The sequence below is a fragment of the Manis javanica genome, chromosome 11 (assembly GCF_040802235.1).
Source record: "Manis javanica isolate MJ-LG chromosome 11, MJ_LKY, whole genome shotgun sequence".
In the NCBI taxonomy this organism is placed as follows: Eukaryota; Metazoa; Chordata; class Mammalia; order Pholidota; family Manidae; genus Manis; species Manis javanica.
In genome coordinates this window covers 7,654,772-7,667,110 of record NC_133166.1, presented here as the reverse complement: position 1 = coordinate 7,667,110, position 12,339 = coordinate 7,654,772, and the positions used below count along the sequence as shown (strand labels likewise).

The 12,339-nt window shown below is 34.5% G+C and overlaps 1 protein-coding gene across 1 annotated transcript in view; it reads left to right on the top strand.

Annotated features, from left to right (window-relative positions):
• FOLH1 (folate hydrolase 1) overlaps positions 1-12,064 on the top strand; it is a 50,554-nt gene extending 38,490 nt beyond the window's left edge. Inside the window, exons 14-19 of the mRNA XM_073215905.1 lie at positions 58-149; positions 1,707-1,797; positions 4,573-4,837; positions 5,127-5,208; positions 9,054-9,146; positions 10,389-12,064. Coding sequence (XP_073072006.1) covers positions 58-149; positions 1,707-1,797; positions 4,573-4,837; positions 5,127-5,208; positions 9,054-9,146; positions 10,389-10,578 — 813 coding nt within the window. The 3' untranslated portion in view covers positions 10,579-12,064. The remainder of the gene's footprint in view (positions 1-57; positions 150-1,706; positions 1,798-4,572; positions 4,838-5,126; positions 5,209-9,053; positions 9,147-10,388) is intronic.
• The last annotated feature ends 275 nt before the right edge of the window (positions 12,065-12,339 follow it).

The following is a 12,339-nucleotide window of genomic DNA, read 5'->3' as shown; positions in this document are numbered from 1 at the left end:
AATTTTGAAACATCCAATTTATAAATATTATCTTTTTTTTCCTTTTAACTTGTGTAGCTCCAAAGCCCTGATGACGGCTTTGAAGGTAAGTCTCTGTACGAGAGCTGGAATGCGAGAAGTCCTTCCCCCGAGATCAGTGGCGTGCCCAGGTAAACAATCAATCAAGTCCCTCCTGAATTCAGTATGGGATTGTGCTGAAAAATGGCACTTTCTTTCAATCACTAATAATAAAATTTTTATTTTTCAGAATTTTCCATCTGATAAGGCAAAAACAATGCTTAGATTCATAAGTAAAATATCACTATGTGCTTTGAAGTTAAATCTGTAGACCATCAAAAAATGGTCTCTTTTAAATAGGTCATATGGGGGATATAAGTCAAAGGTAAAATAATGAGAAGGAAATATCCCCCTTGACATTTCTGTCCCTTTGTCACTATAAATTTCTTTTTCCTGAATATCATACCATTAGCAAATGTTTTGATTACTCTAAGAAAAAAATACAGACATTATTTCAGTATTAGCTGTATCTTCGTAAACAACGAAAGAAGAACAAATATCTCAATAGTTTGGGATTGTAGTCAACAGTATGGATAATAAAAATTTTTAGGACTAGGATTTACAACTGAATTATTGAAAAGATTCCTTCTTTATCATGTATTACAAATAAAGATGATAAAATAGATAAAAAGGAAATGATTTTCCAACTTAGTGCATCTTGAAAAAAAATAGTGACACAATTGTAATATTGTGGTTTATAATAAATATACATATATATATTTTATATATATATATATATATACACACATATTTTTAGTTGTCCTCCCCATTTCTGGCACTGAGCTCCTAAATCCCTTGGAATTTCTTAAGTGCTGAGAGCAACAAAGGTGTCTCTGGTTGTGCTAACGAGGTGACCTTGGACCCTCCTCGACCTCTGGGGAGGGAAGAGGGCCTGGACGCTGGACCCATCACCAATGGCCAGTGATTTGGTCTCTTATGCGTATGTAATGGAGACTCATAAAAACCCAAAAGGACTGGGTTCAGAGGGTTTCTGGACTGGTGAACCCATGGAGATGCGGGGAGACTAGCAAGCCTGGAGAGGGCCTGGAAGCTCCTCACCATTTCCCCATACCTTACCCTATTCTTCCCTTCCATGTGGCAGTTCTTGATTTATATCCTTTTATACAAAAATTAGAAATCTAGTAAGTGAAATGTTTCTGAGTTCTGTGAGCCACTCTAGAAAATTAATGGAACCCAGGGTGGGAGTCATGGGAGCCTCCAATCTATAACAATCTGGATTTGTGATCGGCTTCCAAACACGTTAGGGGAGCAGTCTTGTACAGAGCACTTAATTTGTGGAATCTGAGCCTATCTCTGGGTCGATAGTGTCAGATTCGACTTGAATTGTAGGACACCCAGCTGGAGTGGGGGAGAACCATTTGTTTTTGGTGTGGGGACCCCTCCCCCCTCCACTCACACACCCTGGAATTGGGTCCAGGAAGCCAAAAGAAGTGGTTTTCTCTACCCAAAAGTCTTATGGAAGTGGATACTCTGTGATCAGAAGTGATACTCTCAGTTTTTTTGCTTCTTATGTAAGATAATACATCTAAATATTATATTTATTATAGTAAGAATGGGGTTTAATCAATCTTTAATCTGTACTCAATGAAGAAATTACTCAAATAATCCTGTATTTTTATCCCTAAAAGCATTAGCAAGTTAGGATCTGGTAACGATTTTGAGGTGTTCTTCCAAAGACTTGGAATTGCTTCAGGCAGAGCACGGTATACTAAAAATTGGGTAAGTCTGACAATAAGTTATTCAAGATGATTTGTGAATATATTATAACCAAAAATAATTCTGAATCAAAAAAAGTGACTTAAGCGCTAGAAGAATAGAAGAATTTAAGGCATAAGGGAAGAAGTCTCCACTGTTGAAATGGTGTTACTACTATGTGGATAGTTAGTTTCTGTGTCTTGTATCCTGAGCATTGTAACTTGCACTTCCACTTACTCCCTTAAACATATGTTCTGTTTCATTTGGTGGCATTGCATTCACCTAGTTATTTAAGTTACAAAGGTAGGAATTGTGTTTGACTCCATTCTACCCGTTATCATTCAAAATGAATCAGTATCAAGACCTATAAATATTTGGATTCCTATCTCATTTTATCTCCAATCGTTCAAGAAGAAAGTTACGATAACAAGTGGCACAGTAAACAGTGAACACTTCTACAAGTCTTGATTCTTTTCCTATTGTGATTGCTGATGATGATAATGACAATTTTATGGTTTTTATTTTTATCAAAGTAACAGATACATAGTTCATAAGATGTCATGCAGTTTTATTTAGTTTCTAATGAAAAACAGTGGTTTCTTATCCCACTTCTCTGCTCATCCCACCAGCGATTCTCTGAAGATTAAAAGTCTTCTTAAATTGGTTTCTTCAGATATCTGTCTGTATGTTTATAAATATATGCTTATGATGCTTTTTCTTTATTTTTCAGTTTCAATATTATCCACTTACTTCTTAAAAGGGAAAATAGGCTCTCAGTTCTCTTATATCACTTTTCCCAACCTGCAGATACTTTCCCTCGTTGCGTTTTCTTGAGATGTAGTTGTGCTTCACTTGTTGATTTAGAATACCTTTTTTTCCCCCCTCCATGTATCTATCACTAATTTACCACAATGCTTTGTATGATTAAACACATCAGATGATCTGGCAGATTTCATTTTCCCCCCTGAGGCTCCTATCCTGCCTCTCCGGATTCTCTGATTCTCTTTGCCCATGGTATAGCTCATGCTTGTGAAATCTTCCTTCACTGAAAAATCTGAGTGTATACTTTCTCCTGGTCTGCATCTTCTGTTTCCTAAGTTTTGTGTATTCCTTTTTCTTGTTTACCCTGTTTTTTTAGCACATCCTTCAGAAACTTCTTGAAATGAAAGCCAAAGACCTTGCATGTCTGAAAATGTCATTTAAACGACACACAGTTCTTTGATAGTTTAGCTGCGTACAAAACTTTTGTTGAAAATGCTGTACGCTCAGAATTTTGAACTCATTCTGTGTTGGAATACTAGACTTCAGGATTGCTGCCAATAAATTTACTGCCATTTGATCAATGATTCCTTGTCTCTGATTTTTTTTTTAAAGCAAGATTTTGGTATCTTCTCTTAATAGGTATTGTACATATTTTGTACTCCTTATGTCCTCGGTTATGTTTTTTTCTTATGCTGCGCTGGACACATAATGAGCCTTTCGGTCTGGTAACCTATGTCTTGCAGATGGAGGAAAAGATTTTTTCCTTTGATTATTTCTTCTCTCCTTCCTCTTTTTTGAACTTTTATTAGTTTGCATCTGGAGATTAAGTGTCCCTCCATTCCTTGCAGTATCTTCTTAAACTGAGTCAGTTTTGCTTAGTTTGTATGCTTGATCTACATCTTTAAAGTTGAAGGCTTTCTTCAAGTGCTGGTCATCTTTGACAGCTTCTCTCATTTCGGAGTGAGACCATAAAAAGCTGATTCAAGCCTTGTATGCAGCAGTGGCATTTGTTGAATGGGAAGCTTTATTAGACAGAGATGGAGAATGCCTGTTCCAGTTGCTTTCTTGGGAGGCAAGAACATTGAAAATCTCTAGGTCTTTTCTTTTGGGCTAGTTATTCTCCCCAGATGAGAAATATTTAGTCTCCTACCACTGGGATAGGAATGAAGTTAGGCAGGATTAGTTGGGGATGGTGATGAGGGTAGGTGTTGATATTATCCTGTATTTTATTTATGAGAAAACCGCAGCAAAGAAAAGTTAATAACCTCTGGGTTAATAATCAGGGTTAATAATCACCCAGTGTTATTTGGTAGTAGGTCTTAAAGCCTGGATTCAAACTATGACAAGCTAATTCCAGAGTCCCGGTCTCTTCAACACACAACTATGTAAAGTGTTCTTTTATATCAATCAAAAAAATAAGGAACTTAAAAAATGGGCTAAAGGTATAAATCAGTAGTTCAGTTTGAAAAGCCCTTCTCTCTTGCCTTTTGTGTATGTGCTTGGTTTCCTGTGCCTCTGTGAGCATTCCTTCTCTCTCCTTGGTGAAATTTAGGGTTCCCTCCTGGACCCCTCACTGCTCAGACTCTTCGCTCTTCAGCAGACTGCTTGTCAGAGAATTGTTCATTCATGAAATTCCCATCATTAAAACTTTGTAGCATTGCCCTATATATGATATTATATGATGCTTACTTATTTGTTTTTAACAATTCTCTGCCTTAAATTATTTTTACTCAAATGTAACACTATCTCACCTTTGTTTCAGAAACATTTGCACATCTCCTATATTCTTAAAGGCAAAACTATTAGGTCTTGTCAAGAAAATTTTTATAATACTTATGTTGCATACATATATCTTTTAATTAGGTGAAACCTTGTGTAGGATGATATTATAATATGAATCATTTAGTAAGTGGCTTATTGAACACTTCCCTTTATTCAGTACTGACTAAAACAGTCTTAATAATGTTCATAGTAAAGATGGTACTATGCATTTAATATAAGCTATCTTACAAGGGATATATTTTGTTTTTCTTTTAGGCAACAAGCAAATTCAGCAGCTATCCACTGTATCACAGTGTCTACGAAACATATGAATTGGTGGAGAAGTTTTATGACCCAACATTTAAGTATCACCGTGCTGTGGCCCAGGTTCGAGGAGGGATGGTATTTGAACTGGCCAGTTCCATAGTGCTCCCTTTTGACTGTGAAGATTATGCTGCAGCTTTAAGAAAGTATGCTGACAAAATCTACAATATTTCAATGAAACATCCACAAGAAATGAAAACATACAGTGTGTCATTTGGTATGGAATACTTCTTTCAAAATTCATTATCTGTTATGTGTCTGTTAATCTCTAAAATGTAATGACCTACCTTAGGTCCATTTATTATTTATTGCTATTCAATATGATCAATTTATTGCTATTCGATATTTTGTGTGTATGTATAAATGTACTTTCCATTTCACTGGTGCTCATCTTATAACATACAAATATAAAATCCTTGTAAAATACTAAAGAGAACAGCTTCTTATATTGTTTCCATTGCTGAAACCATAGAACAGTGCCATTAGATCCCAATTTTCTATTTCAGATTCACTTTTTTCTGCAGTGAAGAATTTTACAGAAATTGCTTCTAAGTTCAGTGAGAGACTCCAAGACTTGGACAAAAACAAGTATGTTCTACGTCTGTTATGTATGTAGTAGATATCATGAAAAAGCAATACTAGTTGACATTTTTGTTGCTGAAATAATCTTTGGAAAGTTTTTTGCTGTTTTCTGTCTCTCCCCTCTAACATATCCTAGACAGAACTGCCGTATCTCTCAAAAATCTTTTCTGACATTCTGAGAGGCAGCTGTGCTGCTGAGAAGTCCTGGTGCGTCCTTTACTACCGAGTGACCAGTTACAAAATCCCCCCCTTAGCACTGAATGTCCTACACTGCATGACCCCAGCTTTTCCCAGCTGATTCACCTGTTCTTTCAGCATCTGTACCTAATGCTTCAAGCAATTCCTTCTATTCTTAGGACCTCCTCCTGCCTCAGATCAATGTTACCTCCACTAAGAGTTCCACATTTCCACTTCTACCTGGCAAAATTCTGTTTGTCCAGAATAACAAATATTGTAAAGCCATTTTTATTTTTTCCACATGATAAGTATTTAGGATTGATTCTGTGTAAAATCATAAAGTGAAACATAATTTAAACAAAATTTTAAGATGAGAGGAAAATAATCTGAGAATGTTAGTGAAAAATTTTAAAAAGGAGTATTAAAATTTTGCAAGCTGGACATCTGTATATTACACATATTTTATAGATATTACTATATATTACATATATTACAAATATCAAATCCATGGGGACTAAAGCAAGAATATATGGAAAGATAAGAACAGACAGTGTAAAAATAGACTAGTGCTATTTGAGGATATATCTGTAATGAAAGGTACATCAAAAATTAATGAGGAGAAAAAAGTATTCAGCAATTGTATAAGCTCTTTGAGCAACTGGTGAAACAGTGAATTCAGAATATCACTTTACATTATATGCAAAGATAAATAACAAGTATAGAAGAATTCTTTCTCTTGGAAGAGAGGTTCCAAGTTTAAAAACAACAGGGAAATGACAATGCAGTTAGATTTGAGAATATTAAAATGGTTAATAATATGAAGCTTATAATCAAATGCAAAGGTAAAACATTGGGAAACCTCTTCAAGAAAATATAAACAATAGTAATACAGACATAAAAGTATTTTTTTGTGAAAATCGGTAAGAAAGTCCCAAAGAACAAATTTGAAAATATTGGCAATGGACAAGCAAACAACTTGAAAAGATGATACTGCATGTTCAGAAACCTAAAAAACTTTAAGTTCACTAATAATTCAAAAATACAAAGGAAAATAATGTTATACTGTTCATATCAAATTAGTAAGGATTTAAAACTTGGTTGTACACATTGCTATGGTGAGTGCACTGAAGCAGGTGTTCTCTTTTCTGATTGCATTGTGAACTATTTTAACTTTTGAAAATCATAAATATATATTGCTGAAGTTTAGGAGTCATTGCAGAGTTCCTACACTTTGCCATGGTATTTCCATTTTTTTTTTTTCCTTCAGGAAATAGTCTCAAATTTGGAAGGAAAAAAAAAGGCTTCTCACAGAAAGATATGAAACATAATACCAAATAATTCAAAATAATCTTAAAGAGGAAAGAAACTAACCAAAAAAATTAGATGTCCACCAACTTGAACATTTTGTAAACATTAAAAGTGATGATTATAAAGGAAATATGCAATAGTCCTCGTTAGCCACAGCTTTGCTTTACATGGATTCAGATACTTGCTGTCCACAGCAATGTGTAAGCAGATGACCCTCCTTCTGATGTATTGTCAGAAGGTCGATAGTATCCTAATACTGTATCACAATGCCTCTGTCATTTCCCTCACTTCCTGTTGTCATGTAGGCATTTTATCAGCTCACATCATCACAAGAAGGGAGAATACAGGACAATAAGATGTTTTTAGAGAGAGAAAGAGACCACATTCATGTAACTTTTGCTACAGTATATTGTTATAAACATTCTATTTTATTATAGTTATTGTTAATCTTGCTATACCTAATTTATAAATTAAACTTATCATAGGTCTGTTTTTATAGGGAAAAAAAATATTCTATCTATGGTTTGGTACTAGGGGCAGTTTCAGACATCCGCTGGGGGTCTTGGAACATGCCCTCATAAAATACGGTTTTATTATCATCATAATAAAATGTGAAATAAACAGAAAGGATATAAAGTTATAAATATACTTTGATTATATTTTATTGAACATAAAGAAAAACTTACAATAAACCAGTAGGTATTATAATTGTGTTGTGTTGAGATGAAAACATGGAGTTTTTTTTTTTTATATAGTCTATAATCCTTCCCAAACGTTTTATGTGGGGAAAAAAAAGAAAAAAAAAGTCAATAGTGATAAGTAAATTTTAATGAGATCCTAAATACCATATATGCTATGAAGCTAATTTTCAGTCCTTAAAAAATAATGTTTTCACCCTCTGGCAAACTGACTTATGGCTTGCTTGTTCCTCTGGGATACTCTGCTTTCACTTCCTTGAGTATTTTTCTATTTGTTTTATCCTCTCTGAATGATAGGTAAGCCACCATTTGTGTCTCTGTATCATGTTTACAAGACACTTCTTGAATCCTGCTTTTGAGTGAATTCCTTGATCCATCAAAGGATGCAGAGTGTTGACCCCATGGTACCTTCATACTCACACAGTATCCACTCAACCACGGAAACTGTCCTGCAGTCTCCAGGGAAGGCCAGCAGGCTTCTGCAGTGAAAAGATCCTGTTTACTTAATTCTAGTGTTCTGGGCATTTGTTTATGGTCCAGGGAGACTTCAGATTGAACTGTGCGCTGTCCAAGGAACATCCGGGGAGGGTGGGGGGGGTGTCCACATTGATTTTTTTAGCAATGCTTTTTGAATTTGATTCAGAAATCTATAGCATCTTTTGGAAATTCTGTTTCATTCGATTGTCTCCTTCATTAGTTTATGGGAACTGCTCACAGGTAAAGTTTGTGCCTAGTTTACCTAGCTTCTCTCACAAAACCTGAGTTCTTGATGCTATATAAATGAATGTTGAAAATAGCTCAAATCCAAATTCTGAGGCCTTGAGTCATTCCTGTTTTCCTTATGTCAGCATAATGCAGTTGAGAGAACAGTACTGAGTCCCCTGTGTCACTCTAAAAGTCCTAGTTGTGAACCTAGGCAAGTTCTTTAACTAAGTCTGTCTTAATCTTATCTATGGAATGGTGCCATTTTGCTCCTTAACTTATGGAACTGCTCAGAAAGTTAAATGTAATATAGTATATAAACATTCAGAATAGTAATTGGCACACAGGAATCAGTAAATTGTGGCTGTTATTATTAAAACTAACTATAGAAAAATTAAGAGATAAGTTAAATAATACATTATTCTTTATAATGATTATTTCTCATTAGGAAATTAAATTAGGACAATATGTGAAATTCAATAACTTGTTGAAATATTCAAGACCTGTTGATAAATTTTCAATTATATGGAATCATTCTTATTACAATAACATTCCCCCACACTGTTTGAAATGGGAACCCTGAAGGCTGGAAGTGTCTGATATGTAGTAGGTATTCAAATATTGTTTAAAGGATGAAGTAAACACCATCTCTTATGATAGTTTTATCTCTAATAATAATAAAAATGCTACTAGCTGTCATACCTATGTTGATCAATAATTATCTCAATATGAATAAAAATTACTGTCATTTTTTTCTATTGGTGCATATAACGTTTTCTGTGGTTTTATAAGCCTCAGAAGAACAGTGTTTTATAGGATTTTTAAAATGTAACTATATATGCTATTCTTAATTTGCATATTAAAAATTTTAAATGTATTACACATGGTTTAGTTTTGTTCTGAATAGTTTGTGGACTACCATACATATTTTCATGAAACTACAACTGTATTCATTTGCTTTTTTAGCCCAATACTATTAAGAATTATGAATGATCAACTGATGTTTCTGGAACGTGCATTTATTGATCCTTTAGGATTACCAGAGAGGCCTTTCTATAGGTAAGGAAAAAATATAGTTGATTTCTTACAAGCAAATAGAAAATTTCAAAATATATGTAGTAAATGACAAATATATTATTATTCATGATATGTAATATGATCGCTATATATCTTTCTCATTGGTGTCTTTTTTTGTTTCTGATTATAAAAGAATATATATTCATTGCAGGAAATTTAGGACATCCAGGAAGTCACAAGTAGAAATTAAAAATTCTCCTAATTCTATCAGTTAGATATAAAATCATGTTTATGTTTTGGTGTATATAATTTTAGCTCCTCTCTCATTTTAAATATATTTTACTTATGTATACACATAAGACATAATACATATTATTTATTTGTTTATTCACTCTCCTAATGCTGACATTTTTTTTTTCCTAATTTTTGACCATTACAATTATTTCTGGTAAACACCCACTGTCCCCAGGTTGATCTTACTAAGTAATACAGAATGAATTAGATTGACCAGTCAGAAATGACTCCATCTTTCTGTTCAGGGATTATCCAGCGATCAGGATTGGGATTCAGGGTATCGTCAAACAGGGTGACTGGTTTGCTGATGGCGGCATAAGGATGCCTGTATGGAACTTGTCCTTCCCTCCAGGGCTGTTGCACGAACTGATAGAGCTTTTCAGTAATACATCACCTTCTGCTTTGGTCATATTGAACATTACAAAATTGTTTATAATGATTCTTCATGCTTTAAGCTGCATTCGAACACAACTTCTTTTTTTAAAAAGATAAAAACACAATAGGTTGGCTGGTCACAACACTAATAATTGCAGTTATGCTATATCGAATGGGAGTAACTTGAAATAGTGAAAATTAACATTTACTTGCAGTGTTTCCTGAGACTGGTCACTTAATCTCTCAAACCTCTATTTCCTTCTTTTTGAAATGCTAATATCCAATTTATAGTTTATTTTTAAGGATTAGAAAAAGCATAGGCAAATTCTTTAGGACCAAGCATGATGGTAGTCGGGGACCAACTGTTGTGGCTGTTGTTACTTTTGTTGCTCTGAACTCCTGTAAATCCTCAATGTAAAGTCAAAATACAATCAATGAACATATTTCAAAGCCCAGTCTTTGGAGATGATTGTGCTTGGAAGTTTAGTTGACAAGTGATTTATTGAAATAATAAAATTAGAACTAAGCAATCCACGAATTGTAGAGTGATTCTGTTTTTCTCTTGAATGTATCATTTGAGCAATTGATAGACAACAAATTCATTTTTATTAACAGGCATGTCATCTACGCTCCAAGCAGCCACAACAAGTATGCAGGGGAATCATTCCCAGGGATCTACGATGCTCTGTTTGATATTGAAAGCCAAGTGGATCCTTCCAAAGCCTGGAGAGAAGTCAAGAGGCAGATTTCTATTGCAGCCTTCACAGTGCAGGCTGCAGCAGGGACTCTGAGGGAAGTAGCCTGAGAACATTCTACAGAGAACCCAGACCAACGTATACAGCATGTCATTCAGAAAGAATCATCATGGGTGTATTGATAAACTAAAAAAATTAAGTTGTGTGTGTATATGTATATATATATATATATACATATACACACACACATAGAGAGAGAGAGACATATATATCTTAGCATTCTTTTTTCTTCTCCCTGTGGATCAAAAAGGAAAGATGGACCACTTTTATTTTATAAATAGAATGTTATTCTGAAGTTGAACTAAACATTAAAATCAAGAACTGTGTAATATTTTAAAACTCTGAAGTGGCTTTATCAGAGAATCAAGTCTAAATCAGCACTTCCAAACCTATTTCCATGTAGAAAATACCAGCATGTTGTGTAACACATGGGAACGGGCACGGAGCTGCTCCAAGCCAGAGGCCTTTGGCCCTGCCTGGCCACCTGAAGCTGAGAGCGTCACTATGTCAGCATTCGAGGTGGGCAACTCTGGTCTGTGACACTGCAGGTAAAGGTAATCATCCTCTACCACGAGGGATAACAAACTTTTTTAAATTAGCAAATATTTTGTTGATACTAGAAGGTTTATATAACACATTATATAAATAAATCTTAATATTAATAGTTTTATTTAATATTAAAAATTCAATATTAATAATTAATCTTCACCTCGGAGGATGTGTGTAAGTTAGGAGAAAAGGAAAACCAAAAAGAATAAGGATAAGGACATAAAACCAAGCCACAAAGAAGTCTCATGTGAATAGATAAGACTTCCGCCGTGAAATTTAGCAACAACCCTTGAGATCAAAAATAAACCTATTGCTCAGGAGAAGCAAAAACATAGAACATATAATGACAGGTTTAGATGCAGAGTCAAGAGGATTATTGAACAAGATTAAATTCGGAGGCCATGAAGAGCAGGTCACAGAAAAAATTAATCTCTCTAATGTACTGAGCCAAATTGAAAGGACTCTTCTACCAAGCAGACACTTCTCAGTCTGGCCCATTTTATCAAAAATGTTTTGACTTTCTTGTGTTTCATCGTTATAGGAGGTTTAGACAATGCGTCTGAGAAGTTCATTAGCCCATTACACACTTTAGACCTGTAAATTCACTGGGCTCGGTAATTTGGGAATCTTTCTAAGTCAACCAATTTGTGCTTCAGATTGCTGATCTAATGATGCACAGACTTTTTCTATTTCATACCTGTAACTCAGTCACCATAGATGGTTCTTCTGTTAAGCACTAGATTTATCTACAAAGTCATTCAAACTCTTTTTTGTGAAGTATTTTTTAACTTTAAAAAGCTTACAAACTGAAAAAGCAGTTCTTTATAACAAAACATACATAAAAAGTGATTAAAAACAGCTCTAATCTGACAATTCTCTGATATCTTTTTCAATTTATATCAGATACTATTTATTTTTAATTGCCTTATAAGAAAAATATTCTCCACTTAAAAAAAAAAAGATTCCTGATCAGCAGAGAGGATTCAGGTGGAGCACAGAAGTTTTAGGGCAGTGTAACTTCTCTGTATGATACTTTAATGTGAATACATTTCATTATGAATTGTCCAAACTCAAACAAGGTACACCACCAAGAGCAGATCCTAGGGTAAACTATGGAGTCTGGGTGATAACGATATGTCAGTAATGTTCATTATTCATAACAATTTATCCTCTGATGGGGGGATACTGGTAATGGGAAAGACTAATATCCCATGCGTGTATGGGGGCAGGAGGTGTATGGGAAATCTCGGTACCTTCCCTCA